This window comes from Neofelis nebulosa, chromosome 2 (assembly GCF_028018385.1).
Source record: "Neofelis nebulosa isolate mNeoNeb1 chromosome 2, mNeoNeb1.pri, whole genome shotgun sequence".
Taxonomy (NCBI): Eukaryota; Metazoa; Chordata; class Mammalia; order Carnivora; family Felidae; genus Neofelis; species Neofelis nebulosa.
In genome coordinates, this window is record NC_080783.1 from 157,204,638 (window position 1) to 157,223,204 (window position 18,567).

Sequence of the window (18,567 nt, forward strand, 5' to 3'; positions counted from 1 at the left end):
TCCAAACCTGTTCACTGAATTTCTTCAGTAACTCTATATTATATAGCTAAAATGAGGAAAATAACTACTTAAGTCTATAGTACTTTGCTAAACATGGGAAACAATGTTAAGACTTGGTTGAGATGGTCAGGACATTTTTAGTCCCTTTTTGGTAATTGAAATTTGCACTCAACTTACTAGATAACTATAGAAAGTATGTGCCTTTGTATAAGCCTATCCAGAATAGAAAAGATGAAGAAAAAAGTTAGAAGAAAAATTATCAGAGGGAAGAATGCTCAGATTTCATTTAATCTTCAGAATGTTTACCAATTTATTACCTTAAGTGCATACAATATGTTAATTTCAGGCAAGCAATTGAGTCCTACTTTGTACTTCTTTAACCAAAGTGGTCATGGCTTGCTTGCTTGCTTTATTATTTCTAGAATCAAATAAGGACTTTTAAAAGATATATTATAAATAGGTCTAATTTAGTTTGAACCTGATGACTATATGATTTTAGTAGAATACTGTCTGGATGCAGTGGTCTAAGGCAGTGCTTCTCAAATACTAGCAGGCATATAAATCACCTGGGAATCTGATTAATTGGTAGATCTGGGACAGGGTTTGATATTCTGCATTTCCAGCAAGCTTCCAAGAGATGCCCATGATGCTCGTTCTTAGGCCACACTTTGAGTTGTGAGATTTTGTGGTACCAAAACTATCCTTGTTATAAAACAGGTTCGCTTTAAATATGGCTCAATAGCACAGGATTTGAGAACTGTAAATAAAATGGACTTTATTGTAGTTGTTGAATGGAATAAGAATGCTTTTTAGGGATCAGAAGAAACAAAAAGAGGTTTAATCTTTCATATTTATTAGTGTTTTGATCACTGAAATGGTGAAGAAATAAAATAGGCCCTCATTATAGGTGGTGTTTTATAATTATATATATTATGTATACATACATAATACTAATAATATGAAATAGTATACATATGTTCTTTACAAGTAACTCTGAGTAATAATAATAGGTTTATTTTATTAATAATGACAGGGCAGCAATTTTGCTTTCATTTGGATTGCTATGAAAGAAAAGGGCTTAGGAGTGCCTATTATGGGTATCATTTGAGGTTTATATGTCTTTAATTGGCATCACCTTTTAAAAAGTAAAGGTTAACAGATTCTTTTTTTATATAAAATATTACTATTGCCAATATTATTTTTGAATCATAAATCATGAGTATAATCAAATTTGTGTTAAAGGTGTTTGCATTATATTTTGTAAAGTTTAAAAAATTAACTTATGTTTCTTTTGTGTATTTACATAGGTAATTAATATTTAAAAACTAGTAACCTTCAAATTTCAGAGCTCCAGATTTGGGTGTATAAACAAATAAATTGATTTTAATATTTTTTTTAGTTTGTGCTGTTTTGGAGCATCATTTGAAGTTTAACTTATATTTTTTGTAATTAAAAGTGGATATTTATGGTACATTCAATATTTATTACCTGTGATTTAAAATAGACTGTAATCTTCATGACAAGATTTAAGCAAAAGAGAATTACATATCACGTCCCTCTAATGAATCCCAAAATAGGAGAAGTTTACTATGTGAAATGTATTTCTAAGTTCTGATTGGTGTCCTTTACTTATTCATGCGATGGCTGTATAACTCTCTAGAACAAATTATCATATTCTAATCCCAGAGCTGGTTTTGTGAGTCTTGTAAGATTTTTAAAAACTGTTAATTAAAAATTTTAAGGTATACCTTACTGTGAAACAAAACTAAACTCAATCAGCTTACATATTTTTGGGAAACTTAATACATTTGTCAGCAGTCAGGAACAGGAAGACATTTCCCTTTAATATTTCTTTTTTTTGGTATGTGGTAGCATGTTGCTATGGCTTCTGTAGTTCTTCATAACTGTTCTGCTGTTAGACATTTCTGGTTGAGGCAAAGGAGAGATTGTATTTGATTTGCAGGGGGAGAGGTAGAACGGCATTGGGAGGGTTTGTAGGAGGAGCTATGGGAAGCATGGAAGGGAGGGGGAAGGGTACTATGCAACTATGTACTACAGCTGTTACTGGCTTCTTTCTGTATCCATCCTACCCCCCCATTTGGAAGTTAAGCAGTGAAGTGGCAAATTATCTTGTGAAAGCTAAACAGAAGAGGAGCAGAAGAATGGATACTTGAAATGTTAATAGCTCCTTTATTCTGCTTTATGGGAGAACCTTTGGAAAATAATAACCACTTAAGAGTTTATCCAGGTAGATCAATCAGGGCAGTTTTCAATTTCCCTTGCATTTCTATCTTAGACACACCCAACATCCACATCAGAAAACCAGCTCATTCCCAATATGCGTTAAAACTGTGGCATATACGTATATACAGGAGTTTAAAGAAGGAGAGAATGTGTTGTCCTTATTTCTTAGATGCAGTATTTGCTTTGGGGGGGCTTCTCCTTTTTCTTCTATCCTCTTCAGAATACTTCCTTTCACTTGCTAATTTATGGCTGTACTTCTAGAGACTAGGGAGGTTTGGCTTTCCTCTGTTTTGCTTTTAGCTTATTGCAAGCTAGGATTGTGATATCTGTTCATTTGCTTGGTTACAACCGAAAGTTTTTGGATGTCACATAGTTTGTTATCAGAGGATTTGACCTAAAACTCATTTTAATAAGAGTGAATTAAGAAGAGCTGAGCCTACCACTTTACCTCCCAGGAATGTTTTGAGAAAACATAAGAAATGATTGGGATAGTTTTTGTGATTGTTGCTATATAAATTCGTAGGTATTATTTTAATAACCAAGATGAAATCCTGTCTTTGAGGTAACTCTTCTCTGGGCCCTTTGTGCCTTTGTATCTGAAAAGCAGATAAACAGCAAGGCAGGTTAAAGGCATGGTCTCTAGAGCCCTGCTCTGCCACTTCTGTGTATGGTTTTGGATACATTACTTAAACTATACACATACCTCGTCCTCTTCCTCATTTGTAAAGTAGGGATGGTAATAGCATCTACCTTAGTTGTTGTGAGACTTAAATGAGTTAATGTATGTAAAGCATATAGAATGATTCCTGGAACATATTAAGTACCATATAATTGTTAGCTGTTATTATTATTAATATCATTTTTGGAAATGTTAATAAAAGAAATTATATCACGTAATTTATTAATATTGGCTATACTTGGATTTAAAAGTTAATAGCTTTATGCTTTTGTTTTAGGTATATTAACTATTACCTTTTTCTCATTATTTTGTTTACATTTTTGAAGGTTTCCCAATGAGTGGATCATGATGACCGTATTGTAGGGACTTGCCATAGTATGGCTGCTTCCCGATCTACTCGTGTTACAAGATCAACAGTGGGGTTAAACGGCTTGGATGAATCTTTTTGTGGTAGAACTTTAAGGAATCGTAGCATTGCTCACCCTGAAGAAATCTCTTCTCATTCTCAAGTACGATCAAGATCACCAAAGAAGAGACCAGAGCCTGTGCAAATTCAGAAAGGAAATAATAATGGAAGAACTACTGATTTAAAACAGCAAAGTACTCGAGAATCATGGGTAAGCCCTAGGAAAAGAGGACTTTCTTCTTCAGAAAAAGATAACATAGAAAGGCAGGCTGTAGAAAATTGTGAGAGAAGGCAAACAGAACCTGTTTCACCAGTTTTAAAAAGAATTAAGCGTTGTCTTAGATCTGAAGCACCAAACAGTTCAGAAGAAGATTCACCTATAAAATCAGACAAGGAGTCGGTAGAAGAGAGGAATACAGTAGTGGACAATGATGCAGATTTTCAAGGGACTAAACGAGCTTGTCGATGTCTTATACTGGATGATTGTGAGAAAAGGGAAATTAAAAAGGTGAATGTCAGTGAGGAAGGGCCACTTAATTCTACAGTAGTTGAAGAAATCGCAGGCTATTTGGCTGTCAATGGTGTTGATGACAGCGATTCAGCTGTTATAAACTATGACGACTGTCAGCCTGATGGGAACACTAAACAAAATAGCACTGGTTCGTATGTGTTGCAGGAAAAGTCAGTAGCTGAAAATGGGGATTCGGATACCCACACTTCAATGTTCCTTGATAGTAGGAAGGACGACAGTTATATAGACCATAACGTGCCTTGCACAAATTCAGAAGTGCAGGTCAAGTTGGAGGACCACAAAATAGTAACTGCCTGCCTGCCTGTGGAACATGTTAATCAGCTGACTACTGAGCCAGCTACAGGTCCTTTTTCTGAAATTCAGTCATCCTTAAGGGATTCTGAGGAGGAAGTAGATGTGGTGGGAGATAGCAGTGCCTCAAAAGAGCAGTGTAATGAAAACACCAATAACGCCCTGGACACAAGTCTTGAGAGTATGCCAGTCTCTGGAGAACCAGAATCATCTTCTGTTCTAGACTGTGTTTCAGCTCAAATGATGTCTTTATCAGAACCTCAAGAACATCGATATACTCTGAGAACTTCACCACGAAGGGCAGCCCCTACCAGAGGTAGTCCCACTAAAAACAATTCTCCTTGCAGAGAAAATGGACAATTTGAGGAGAATAATCTTAGTCCCAATGAAACAAATGCAACTGTTAGTGATAATAGAAGTGAATCTCCCACAAATCCTGATGAAATTTCTCAGAATGAAAAAGGAATATTTTGTGACTCTGGAAATTATGGGAGTGAAGGACTAAGTAAGCCACCCTCAGAGGCAAGACTTAATATTGGACATTTGCCATCTGCCAAAGAGAGTGCCAATCCACACAATACAGAAGAAGAAGATGATGATCCTGATGTTTATTACTTTGAATCAGATCATGTGGCACTGAAACACAACAAAGAGTATGTGTAAATATGGTAACCATGAATTCTGCTTTGTTTATTATTCCCCACGCTTTTCAGTATCTATTCTTAAATGTCTATTCATAGCATTTTTATTATAGCTGAAATTAATGCTTTAGCTTAAATTTTAGGTTTAACATAATGATTATCTCAACTCTTAAAAAAGCTCCAAAAAAAGAAAGACTTTAAAACTCAACTTACTACTCTTCTCAGTGACAATATGGTTTTCTAGTTTTGATAGTTCATACATCTTAATTAGAAAAGACATGTGGAAGCCATGGTTGATGGTGTTTTTGTTTATTAATAAGTTTTATACCGTTTCAGTTAATTTGTAAAATGGAAACATCTTTACTTATCACAGTACACTTTGATTTATAGTCGCAGAACTTTATGAAGTGTCTAGGCCTTCTAGGCAGTGTAGAAGAATTAACGAGTGCTTAGACATCATATAGATTAAGAGAAATCTGGCAGGCTGTAAATCCACTTTTATCTTAGTTGCTTATATCTACTTTCCAATTAAAACTTTTGACTAAAAAATGTACTTTATGCATTACCTTTGACTTGTGATTTGTAGAGTAGATATTACTGTTAATACCATGACAGCTAATTGTATATTGTAATTAGCATATTAGCAAGTTAGTCTGTTGCATAGTTTACATAAAGCATTTGAGACAAATTTTTCCTGACTCTGAATTATAAGGGGAGACTATCTTAAAACACTATCAGTTCTTAGCCTTTGTTTTGAAGGCAAAGTATTCTGGGTAATAACACAAATAAATTGGAGCTTACTCCGAGTAATCGTGCAAGGAACTGTTGATGAACGGCGAACAGTGCTTACTGTAAACACCATGATCAACAACAGAAAAATCACCTTTTGCCCCTACAAAATATGCTTTTGAATTGCTATCACATTATATAGGCTATGTAAAAATGTTAATTTGAGGAAACTTTGTAATGCTTTTGTTGTGACAATTGCCAGATTCTGGTATGTATCAGATCAGAGTATCAAATCCTGGTTGTGGAACATAATAATTTTTTGCCATACATTATAGATAGGTTGCATTTGTGTATGATAATTTAGTGGCCTTTTAGCATAGATTTCTTTTCTGAAAAAATTTTTTTATAAATAGTATTTTAATATTGATTTAATAGAGGTCATTTTATGTGAGTATTTTATTCATTTATTTTTATGGAACTGTTAGCATTTTTATGTATTTGAAATATTTGAAGTCCAATCTGAGAGAAAAACAACTAAGTGAGGTTTTTTCAATTTCAGATAAATTGAGTTCTTACCATTGGTATTATTCATCAGTTTTTTTTTTTTTTTTTTAATTTTTTTTTTTTTTTTTTAACGTTTATTTATTTTTGAGACAGAGAGAGAGAGACAGAGCATGAACGGGGGAGGAGCAGAGAGAGAGGGAGACACAGAATCGGAAGCAGGCTCCAGGCTCTGGGCCATCAGCCCAGAGCCCGACGCGGGGCTCGAACTCACAGACCGCGAGATCGTGACCTGGCTGAAGTCGGACGCTTAACCGACTGCGCCACCCAGGCGCCCCTATTCATCAGTTTTTAAAAACAGAATTGTTTATCTGGAGGCACAAGGAGGAAGAACATATGTCTTGGGGAAAGACCAAAAACTCAAGAAGTGTGCATTTTTACAAAATATACTCATTAATTTAATTTTTTGTTTTTTATTGTTTCTTTGGCAAAGAAATGCTCTTTTTAAGGCTTAGCTTTTTTTTTTTTTTTTTTTTTTAGTGTTTTATTTACTTTTGAGAGAGCACGAGTGGGGGAGGTGCAGAGAGAGAGGGGGACAGGATCTGAAGTGAGCTCCGAGCTGACAGCAGCAAGCCCAAGGGGGGCTCGAACTCACGAACTGTGAGATCATTGACCTGAGCTGAAGTCAGCCACTCAACCGACTGAGCCACCCAGGTGCCCCAAGACTTAGCTAGAATATTGATGGGAAGTATTTTCTCATAACTCATTATGTTCCTTTTTTTGTTAGAGCTCTCCTGATAGTAATTCTCAAGGATGATGTTTATAAAACAGTTGTGTAAAGATAGTGGTCTTAATATTTAAAAAGTGATGTTCCGTATTCCTAACCCTTTGAGAATGAGACCAATACAGTTTCATGGGTTTCTCACGATGTACAAAGTCCTTTGGAATTTGGATGGTAGATGCTTTATTACGACAGTATTTTTAAATTAATGCCTCATTGGGTGACCTTGGGCAAAAGAAATCATTCTTTTTTGGTTTGTTGCCTTTCTCCAGTCTTTTGAAGATAGCACCTTTTGACAATTCACTTTCAATGTTTTTTCCCTCTGGAGGAAGCATGTTGGTAGAAGTGAGATGGAGAGTGAGAGCATCTTGATTAGCATCTTGGTTAGAGATAATTTAAAGAAAATTGAGAGAGCGTGTTTGATCATGTTAGATGCAATCTCTTTCAGTAAAATCCTTCTTCAAATGCTTTTTGTCTAGAGCCAAGAGCCTTTTGTCTTGGCCTTTTTTTTTTTTTTGTACCCAAATTATCATTGTAAAAGATAGCATCGTGATACCCATCTAGTGCTTTGAAGTCTCAAGCTAATTTCTTGCATTTGAAAATGCATTTGGGGTTAAAAAAAAAAAAAGATAAATGGGGTAGATGGAATATTCTGCTGCATACACAAGTACACATTATACTGTATCAAATACTTTGTTCTTCTTTCTCATTCTCTTCATGCTAGTAAATTTCTCTATAGACAATTTCCTTTTGAAACTGGGAATTGGGCATTGCTCAGATTACACATGACTGTCTTTACCAGTAGGGAATGAGTACTTCCTGAAGGTCAGATTAAAAAATATGTTATTGATAGAAAACACTCAGTATGACCTAGTTCTTTGGAGCCAGGAGGACATAGCTCTTTATTCGAGTTACAACTCTTCTCTAAGTTAACATTGATTATTTAATCAGTAACCTTCTATCCTACCATTTAGCCTATAATTTATCTGTCTTGTTTGCAAGGATATCACATATAAGGTCATCTAATGAAATGGTTTGTAAATGTTTGAAAAGATATTGTGTATAGAATGCTAGCCTTAGGGGTGCCTGAGTCCTTCAGTTGGTTGAGTGCCAGACTTTGGCTCAGGTCATGATGTCATGGCTCCTGAGTTTGAGCCCTGCATTGGGCTCTGTGCTGACAGCTTGGAGCTTGGAACCTGCTTGAGATTCTGTTTTCCTCTCTCTCTGCCCCTCCCCCACTCATGCTTTGTCTCTGTCTCAAAAATAAACATTTAAAAAAAGAAAAAAAAAAGAATCCTAGCCTTAGACCTGATTCATGGTAATTAGGCCATAGGCCAGAGAAATGAATTTGTGGGCATTTTGGATACTTACCCTGTTTCCTTTTTAGATGCCATCCCTCTTCTTTAGCATATAAACCCACAGTTTGCTTTTATGTATTTATTTTTCCAAATGGAAAACTATGAGCATGGGGGACTGAATATTATCTTTGTTTCTGGCAAGATTCCAGCTGTGGATTATTGTACTAGATGTGCTTTCTCAAAGAGTAGTGGGTGGGGAATAAAAAAAAAAAATTTATTATTTTACCTCAAAATTCTCTGATCTTCAAGATTGAAGGATTCTGTTAAAGTGGTAGGTAATACCTGGTGACTACCTTTTTGGCCTAATAGCCAGACTGACTGAGATCATGTACTTAACTATGATTTGCCTTTTCTTTTTGAGAATTGACCTTTTGTGGATTTTGTTTTTTTTTATTTTTATTTATTTTTAAAAAAAAAATTTTTTTTTTCAACGTTTTTTATTTATTTTTGGGACAGAGAGAGACAGAGCATGAACGGGGGAGGGGCAGAGAGAGAGGGAGACACAGCATCGGAAACAGGCTCCAGGCTCCGAGCCATCGGCCCAGAGCCCGACGCGGGGCTCGAACTCACGGACCGCGAGATCGTGACCTGGCTGAAGTTGGACGCTTAACCGACTGCGCCACCCAGGCGCCCCCCCTTTTGTGGATTTTGAATCAGAAGCGTTGAGTCAGGTGTCTTAGATTTGAAGTTCTTGTTCTAGGGAGAGCAGGTATAGAGAAGGTCCTGGGTTTTAATGTTCAGAGCTTTTTTCCCAGTTCACAAGGCAACCACTAGAAAATAAATTTTTGAATGGAAATGTGATTTGGTCAGTTGTCTCTGAATTTGTCTCTGTATTCTCCTTGTACAAGAACACTTAAATTTATATTCGAAGGGCCTTGGATAGCTTCATTTAAAGATCTTATAACTTTTCATGAACAGGCAGAGGATAAAAAGTCAGATTAAGAGTTTCTGGATTCTTGAGGTTTTCTAAAGGGTTAACTCACTGATAAGATTATTAATGTTTATACCAATTTTCAAGTTTCTAGATAATGAAAGTTTTAAGAATAAGCCAGTTGTTTATCAAATAGAGTATTGCTTATGTAGTCTCTAGGTAAGACATTTTTAAGCCATATTAGAGAATATTTATAGGAATTGTATTTTTTTTTTTTCAATGTTTTTTATTTATTTTTGGGACAGAGAGAGACAGAGCATGAATGGGGGAGGGGCAGAGAGAGAGGGAGACACAGAATCGGAAACAGGCTCCAGGCTCTGAGCCATCAGCCCAGAGCCTGACGCGGGGCTCGAATTCACGGACCGCGAGATCGTGACCTGGCTGAAGTCGGACGCTTAACCGACTGCGCCACCCAGGCGCCCCAGGAATTGTATTTTTAAACTTGGTCCTCTGAAAACGTTAATATACTTTAAATAATTACAATATGTTCTTTTACACTATGCTTATGATCAATCTTCTGATATCTTCATCGGTTTCAGAAGCTGCATAGAGAAAATCCTCATGAGGTCTTGTAGATTCACTTCCTGTGAGACTACTTTTACTGTTTGTCTAAGTTTCTTTCAAGGGACCAGAAAACTCCAGGATTAGGGATCGATTTTGCTTAGAAAGCAATAGAGGAGCCATCTTGCCCTAGATAAAATAATGTTATATTTGTGTTATACTTCATAAGGTACCAAGTGATTTCACTGAATTTCTCATTTGACACTCCAACTCAGAAGTAGATAGCATAGGTGGCATTATACAGTCCCCATTTCCTAACTCACAATTAAGGTTTTAAAGTTATTTATTGAAAGTATGAGGAACTATTGGCAGACATAAGATAGAGGCAGATATCTATAGGTACATAAAGAACTCCCATATTCTAATTCATAGTCTGAACTACTCCGGGTTTACCTCATCCAGTAAAGACTTAATTCCGTGGATTTTCGGGTTTCTAGGTTTAGAACTCTCAAGGAGAAGGTGCTAGGTACTCAGTTTTTACAGTTCTTTGGTCTGAGTTTAAGCTCTGTAATTGCATAATCATGATTATCTGGTTTTATCTGTCAGAGAATCAGCATTATTGGTAAGTAACCTGTTTTACTTATTGGATGAAATGTTTTCATGTTCATTGTTTTAAAGAACATTTTGTTAGTTTATCTGTGAAGAATAATTGCCCTGTATGAATTGGGGGTATAAAACTTATGCTACAGCTTGACTTTAAAAAGAGAACTTGGATAATTTGCAAAAAAATACTTTGGGGGGGGGGCGTGTTTAGAATGCATTTAAGTATATTAAAGTCAGAGGTTACCAGAGAAAACTCATGTGTGGTGTACCTTCTCAACTAATTGGAAAAGACTGTGGAATATAATAGCTGGATTGGCCCCAGTAGTTTGGCACAAGATTAATGAGAGGAGAGAGATAAATAATGTCCTTAGTATAACATTTTTGGTTGTAAGAGGAGTATGCCGTTGACTAAGAAATAATCAGTGAATTCTTTGTTTTTTTCCTTTCCATATCAACATCTTTTTTTTTTTTTCAATGTTTTTTATTTTTTATTTTTTTTTTATTTTTGGGACAGAGAGAGACAGAGCATGAACGGGAGAGGGGCAGAGAGAGAGGGAGACACAGAATCGGAAACAGGCTCCAGGCTCTGAGCCATCAGCCCAGAGCCTGACGCGGGGCTCGAACTCACGGACCGCGAGATCGTGACCTGGCTGAAGTCGGACGCTTAACCGACTGCGCCACCCAGGCGCCCTCAACATCTTTTATTTCAACTGATGTGAATGGTTTCCAAAAGGGATTCTCTGTTGTAATCTGAGTGTGTTTGTAGTATAATTTACCTTTTTCTTCTTGACTCAGAGTCATTTTTGCTGACAGAGGTTATGTAGTAATACTTTTCTGGCATCACTGCCAGAATATCTCTGTTTTAGCTTATGTGAAACGATTCACACTTCTCTGCTTTTTATGTTCTCATAATTTAGCTTCTTTTTTATGTTCAAATTCTGTAACTTACAATTTTCTTCTTTTCTTCATTTTTGTTGACTTTCATTTTGTTGTCTCTAGTGCTATAGTGCTTTTTGTTCTCTTTAAACTTAGAATCAGAATAACCAGGCTTGTCAGAATTATGTCTCAAGATTCTTGAGTGATGCACTGAAGAATTTCTCTTTGAATGCATAGATAAGCATTAGTGCAAGGAGATGTTCATTTTAATTGTATGTTTTCTTGTTTGCTTGGTTTAGAGGCTGTTGCTTACATAAGCTACCAGGTATCTAAATTCTGGATAGAGAAACAACAGTTGTTTCTTTATACATGGCAATAAGTACTCATTAGCAACAAAACCCTTTTGGTTTTTTTTTTTTATTAAAAAAATTATTTTTAATGTTTGTTTCTTTTGAGAGAGAGATAGCATGAGCAGAGGAGGAGCAGAGAGAGAGAGGAAGACACAGATTCTGAAGCAGGCTCCAGACTGAGCCATTAGCACAGAGCCCCATGTGGGGCTTGAATTCACAAACCATGACATCATGACCTGAGTCAAAGTCAGAGGCTTAACCAACTGCACCATCCAGGTGCCCCATATTTTTTCTTTTTTAAAGTTTGAGAGAGAGCGAGCAAGCAAGCGAGCGTGCACATGTGTGTGAGCCAGGGGAGAGGCACAGAGAGAGGAAGAGAGAAAATCCCAAAGCAGGCACCATCTGCACAGACCCCAATGCTGGGCTTGAACTCTTGAACTGCGAGATCATGACCTGGGCCAAAATCAAGAGTCGGAGGCTTAACCGACTGAGTCACCCAGGCACCTCAGCAGTAAAACCCATTTAGTATTTGAGACTAATTGAAGCTGAGCCGTTAGTTGCAGGAACCTGATTTTAGTAGTTTTTTGTAAGCTCAAAAAGTTTGGGGTGCCTGGGTGGCCAAGTCAGTTAAGTGTCTGACTCTTGATTTTGGATCATGTCATGATCTCATGGTTCGAGAAATTGAGCCCTGCTTTGAGCCCCAAGTTGGGCTCTGCTCTCTGAGCACGGAACCTGCCTGGGATTCTCTCTTCCCTTCTGTCTTTGCACCCCCCCCTCTCAAAATAAATAGACTTCTAAAAATGATGTGTTCTTATAAATTGGTGAGCAGACTATACCATATATGTATTTCTTTGATGACTCATGTCATTAGATATTACAATGTTCAGTAATAAATGAGAAGATCTGTTTTGTGACTTTTCTATTTCTTCAGTGAAGTATGTGTCTTCAGTGAGGTCTGTGTACCGCTATTTCTTTTACATTGTCATGGAAAGCTGCTTCTACTTTTCTCTTTAATCTCTGATTTTAACATAGAGCAATTTGTAAAGTGATGAGAAAAGTCTGAGCAATTTGTTCAGGGCACTCTCAGTAGGCAGAATTATCTGTAGTGTGTTATGATTCATTTTCACATACTTAAAATATTTCAAATGTCCACCATACAAATATTACTGAGGGTCTGGATTTTGTTCTCTTTCTTTAAAAGTATTGAAATTTGTTCTGACAGGCAGTTAATTTACTTGATAATATGCTTGATCCTATTAAGGTTTATGTTTTAGCTGTGTTAGGGGGATGTCCAGAGTAGCCTGTATTTTAGGTTTAGTTTAGCCTTACTTCTTGGCATGGCCTTTCTGGTGTTTCATTTAAAAAGGTCTTTACTCTGGCTAGTTGAAACCTGAAGGAAGACTCTAGCCTCATGAAAACAGTTGGTCTTGTGGAATCTCATGTTTTACATGTGCAGCTTTGTACATGTAAGATTCCAGGGGACCCTTACACAAATATTTGGTGTTTTTCTGTCTTTTTCTGTTTTGCTTCTTCCTCTTTGGTGCTCTGTCCCACAAATTCCAGCTGCCTCACTTCCCCAAACACTCTTTTTTTTTTCTCTCTCTCTGCTCAGCAAGACGGCTTCCTGTTCTGCAGTACTAATGATACTTCCATGTGGAAAGTGTGATCATAGTGTGGCTTATCTTATTTGTTTGTTCTCTCTTATAGGTCATAGTCCTGCACTACATATTGTCTGTTGTCTAACAATAATTGTTTCTGTGTTTTTTCCAGTTGTGTAGTTGTGTTTGGCAAGAGGATATTCAGTGTTTGTTATTCTGTCATGATTGAAAGTGGAACTTTCTGATTTGATTTCAGTATGCACTTAGGTATGTTTTCTTCTTCTTCTTTTTTTTTTTTTTAACGTTTATTTTTGAGACAGAGAGAGACAGAGCATGAACAGGGGAGGGGCAGAGAGAGAGGGAGACACAGAATCGGAAGCAGGCTCCAGGCTCTGAGCTGTCAGCACAGAGCCCGACGCGGGGCTTGAACTCACGGACCGTGAGATCATGACCTGAGCCGAAGTCGGACGCTCAACCGACCAAGCCACCCAGGCGCCCCAAGTATGTTTTCTTATGACATTCACCCCAGCCTGAAGTTTGACCATTTGGAAATTATTTTTGTTGACACTCCTGTGACAGTGAGGACTAGTTTCTACTTATTAGTAAAACATTAGTTTAAGTAGCTTTTTTTTTCCTAAGAAGCTGAAGTCAGAGAAATTGGAATAATACCAATTTGAATTGAAGAATGAGGGTAAAAGAGACTTGACATTGTTTTAGTTGTGTTGATGAAGTGTTGCTATGGTTTGAGCAGAAGTAAAAATTGGGTTACTGTTCAGAAGTGTTCAGATACACTTCATGAGGATGGGTACAAGATACAGTGATGCATAAGAAGATACGAAACAGGGTTTACTAGGTTTCAAGTGTTAACCTTAAAAGATGAAAGAGTAATGTATCTAGATTTTAGTTGTTTTTCCTTTTAGGTCTTTTGGCTGGGCCAAATTTGATGTAGTATATTTCAGAAAGCTATGGTGAATATGCTTTCTTTATGACTGTCTGTCTAATGTAGTTTCTTGTAAATGTTAAGTATTTTGCAGAAATTTATTTTCCCTGGTACTATTTTTACCATTTATGTGAAGTTGGAGAACTGATTCAACTTTTGTTGTTTGCTTCTTTTCACTTGTCCTATATTATCATTCCTCTTAATTGTAAATGTATTTTTTATATTATTTAACTGACAGTTATCAGAATATAAAGCCATGAATTATTTTGTTATGATTAAATTTTCAGTTGGAGAGAAAGGGTCATGCTAATAGCTTACTGGCAATGAGAGTGGAAAGTGCCATTGAAAAAGATTATAGTCAACACCTGAATTATCTTCTTAATATAACATTTCAAAATATATATATGGATATGAAGAGTCAAGTTAAATGAACCAAATGTAATGTTTTATAAGGTTTTTTAAGTCACCATTCATGACTGGATAATGTTTTTATCTTTAAAATGCTATCTTATTTAATCTAGAATCTTAATATTTTTAAAAGTTTTATTTGTAGATTATTTGCAAAAGAACTAGATTTGAGGAACATCCCAGTCTCCTTCCAGTAGAATTCTCAGCTGGTAGTATGATGCTGGGTAAATGTTTTTAACTTCTGAGGTTGTTAGTTTTCTTATCTGTTAAAAAAAAATTGGACATGATTTGATTTCTGTAATTCAAATGAATATATAAATATAACTTTGCCCTTCCCCTTGCTTTTGGCACTGCTTGGGCTTTGGTTATTGACTTCTTTCTTATTTTGTATGCTCTCTGTTGATATTCTCACACAGTGCTGTGGTTTAAATTATCATCTCTATATTGATGGATTTCCAAATGTATATATCTCCAGTCAGATTATTCTTAGGCTTCAGACTGCTTGCAAGATATATCCATTTGCTTTCTCCATAGTAAACTCAATGGAACATGTCTAAAATTGAACTTACCATTGCTTCCTTCGCGCACATCCAATATTCAACACTATCTTTTCACTTAATTGTATCTTTCACTTGCCCAGTCTGGAAAAACAGGAGTAATCTTCAATTACTTCTTCACTACACCCTCCTCTCCTACCAGTGTTATGATTCAACTTTATTTCTTTGTTCTCAGTGCTGCTTTCTTAAATTTAGGTCATCTCTGTCATCTCTTTTCTGGATTACTGGAAATGCTTCCTAACTTGCTTTCTGCAGTGCTAGTGTACTATTTCCCCAATGGACTCCTACAGTGTAGCTAGAATAAATGTTTTTAGAATAAAATCTACTCTTTAAAATGAATTATTTGGGCCTGGGTGGCTTAGTTAGTTAAACGTCCAACTTCAGCTCAGGTCATGATCTTGTGGTCTGTGAGTTTGAACCCCTCATTGCTGTGTGCTGACAGCTCAGAGGCTGCAGCCTGCTTTGGATTCTGTGTCTTCCTTGCTCTCTGCCCCTCCCCAACTCGTGCTCTGTCTGTGTCTGTCAAAAATGAATAAAAGTTTTAAAAAATTTAAGAAAGTAAAATGAATTATTGCACGATTTTTAAACATTCTTTTACTGTTTCTCAATATTCTAAACAGATTATTAGTTCCTTGTTATATTCTTTTACTTGAGGCTTTCTTATATCCCTAAATGCCTGCTCTAGTCCACTCTTACCCCATCTCCCTGGTTATCTTCCTTTCTCTGTCTGCAAAAGGAGTAAGATGTTTAAATTTAGAAATTCTATACTCTGAGAATTCTTTCCTATCTTCCCAAGATTGACTGATTGCTCCTTGTGTGCATTATCATAGCAACATGTACAATAGAACTCAAGCTCTTTGGAGGAACCATGTCTTTCTGTTGGTTGACGTATCTTTGGAGAAATGTAAACCTTATCCTGCTTTGAAAATGTCAGAGAAAAATTTAGCATGCTTTTCATAGTAGAGTTTTTTTTTGTGCCATTAGTTGAACTTTTAATACTTTGAATTTATAAAATTTAGTACTAGTGATTATTTCCTTTTTTTTACTTAAAAAATCTAGATTTTAAGTTTTCAAAAGAAATGTTGAATCAGTGACAATCATTCACATAGTTCACTAAACTCAGGAGTTGTGGAGAGATAATTGGTATGGTGGGGGATTTGGGGAAGAAGGGTGTGCCTCATGATCACGTTGGTTGTCTGAACACATTATCAGGTGGTAGGATAATGTTTTTACATGCCTGTATAAAAAAAAAAAATGTAAGCTCAGTTAATACCAGACCCCAAAGAGAGAAAGTGGCTGTATTACAAAATAAATTTATAAGTTTGGTATGATCAGAATGTTTTGTATAGTTTTAAATATATTTTTACAGTCAATCTAGAGTTTTGCCAGTAGGCTTTAGGAAGCAACAGAATGGTAAGAATCTGTTTGGGTTATCTTTGTTGAGTTGAAGGACTTGAAAGAAAATGTGTGTCCCTGCCTATTTATGTGTCTGTTCTATTTAAGATTTTCAATAGGGGATATTATTTAGCTTTTTCTGTATGAATTCATAATTTTGAGTAGAAGCTAGAAATAATTAAAAACACAAGACATATCCTGTGTCTTTGAAGTTATTGTAAGATGATTGTATATAGATAGCTTAACAGATAAATTCTTTAGCTATATTTGAGGTATATTGCCCTGTAGAATATTAGTTTATAGCTAGAGATTACTGGTTTGTCTCTATTATGTGAAATTTTTATGTATTTGCAATTACAGAATAGAAGGGCAACTTTTTACTTGTTATAATGTATTGTTTCTTAGAATGGGTAATCTAAAACTCTAGAGAAAATATGTAAATCTTGATCTGACTGGTGGTCAGGATTTTTTTCTAGATTATTGTGCAACTTCTATAATGTTAACCACAGTACAGTCAGTTGCATTCAGCTTCCTGAATTCTTAAAGAAACTCAAGAATTTTATTGAATAGATTTAGAGAAATAGGTATTAGGAACCAGTTATAAAGTCATCTTTTATGGTTTCTTATTACAAGAAGCCTAGAGTCTTTAAGGAGGAAAAAAACCCACAATTTCCTGAAGGCTACAAATATGTGGATTAAAAAAATACTGATATATTCCTTTAAAAATTCCCTGTGACTCTGGTCATAGTCATGATTCCAGGGTTGCGGGATCGAGCCCCGCGTGAGGCTCCATGAGCCTGCTTAGGATTCTCTCACTTTTTCTGTCTCTGTGCACCTCTCCCCACTCATGCTCGCTTGCTCTCTTTCAAAAAAAAAAAAAAAAAAAATTCCCTGTGAAAGCCTTTGTATGAGACTTCAAATGATATTCAGTTTGAATACAAGTTTATTAAATTCCAGCAACTAGTAATGAACTGTAATTTAAAACTGGTGAGGGGAATAAGCAAAGTCACAGTGGTCAGAGCTTGTTTTAGTAAGGGCTTGTTGGTTGCAGGAATTAGAAAACCCAGTCAAAGTATATCAAATATAAAAGGTTATTTTAAATAAATAGTAGGCAATCTTATGAATATTCAAGGTCAGAAAATAAAGCCTAGCCAACCCTTGTGAAATTGCAATCTTTTGGTTTCAGATTATACTCTCAGAGGTGCCTGGATGGCTCAGTCAGTTAAGCATCCGACTCTTGATTTCAGTTCAGGTCATAATCTCACTATTCGTGAGTTTGAGCTCCATGCCGGGCTCTGTGCTGACAGTGTGGAGCCTGCTTTGGATTTTCTGTCTCCCCCTCTCTCTGCCACGCCCCCACTTACACTTGCACGTGCCCTCTCTCTCTCTCTCTCCAAAATAAACATTAAAAATTTTTTAAAAAAAGATTATACTCTCTTAGCTATGCTTCTCTTTGTGCAGTACAGACTGGTTTTTCTTTTTTTACTAATGTTTTTTGCTCACTTTCTCCCCTATAATTTTGATTTGCAAATGGCAGATCTTTCCTCTAGGTTTCCCCTGGTCCCAACTCTTCTACTTGACCTTTCTTCTCTAGATCCTCTTCACATTCTGTAACAGAAGGCCTGGTTATTGACTGTACAGTAGATCAGCTTCCCTGGGTCAGGTTTTCATCCCTGGTAAAATTATTGTTGGTTACAGGTGGAACGAATGGTTGGTTGGGGGCAGGGAAAGTCTGCCTTGGCCTATCCTTTCTGGAAGGATATCTTCCGGAACAGAGGTTATTGGGCAATGTAGGCTATCAGAAGTTGCCCATCATGGATCATTTAGTGTTTTGGATTCAACTGGATTCTTGACCAGTTGTCTTTAGTAGAAGTGGCAGAGCTGTTATGGAAATCGCCCATGTCATTGAACCTGGCTTTTATTTTTCTCTTTGAAATTAGAGGTACTACAGAATTCTTAGTTTAATATTATGAGCTACTAAGAAAAAGAGATTTACTCTATGACTTTACAGTAGGTGTAGGGATAATGGTTTCAGAGGCTGTTTTATCTCTCTCAATTTATAGGTGTAAATCTTAGACCAGAAAAGATGAGTCATGTCCAAGATTTCAAAATTAGTGGCGGAGTTGCTACTTTTTCCATGTTTTCTAACTCTCAGGTTAGGCATTTTCTGCTCTTGATTCCTTATAAAAGTTTTAAATTATTATTATTATGGGTTTTATTTTTAGTCTACATGACAGTCTTGAGGG

The 18,567-nt window shown here is 36.2% G+C and overlaps 1 protein-coding gene across 5 annotated transcripts in view; it reads left to right on the forward strand.

Annotated features, from left to right (window-relative positions):
* Positions 1 to 18,567, forward strand: part of ZZZ3 (zinc finger ZZ-type containing 3) — a 106,710-nt gene that overhangs the window by 45,452 nt on the left and 42,691 nt on the right. For 4 of the 5 annotated variants that reach the window (XM_058716918.1, XM_058716920.1, XM_058716922.1 and 1 more), the window contains one exon: positions 3,250 to 4,805. The exons of the other annotated variant lie outside the window; for it this stretch is intronic. In XM_058716918.1, the coding sequence (XP_058572901.1) occupies positions 3,301 to 4,805 (1,505 nt within the window). In that variant the 5' untranslated portion in view covers positions 3,250 to 3,300. The remainder of the gene's footprint in view (positions 1 to 3,249; positions 4,806 to 18,567) is intronic. 5 annotated transcript variants of the gene reach the window in all.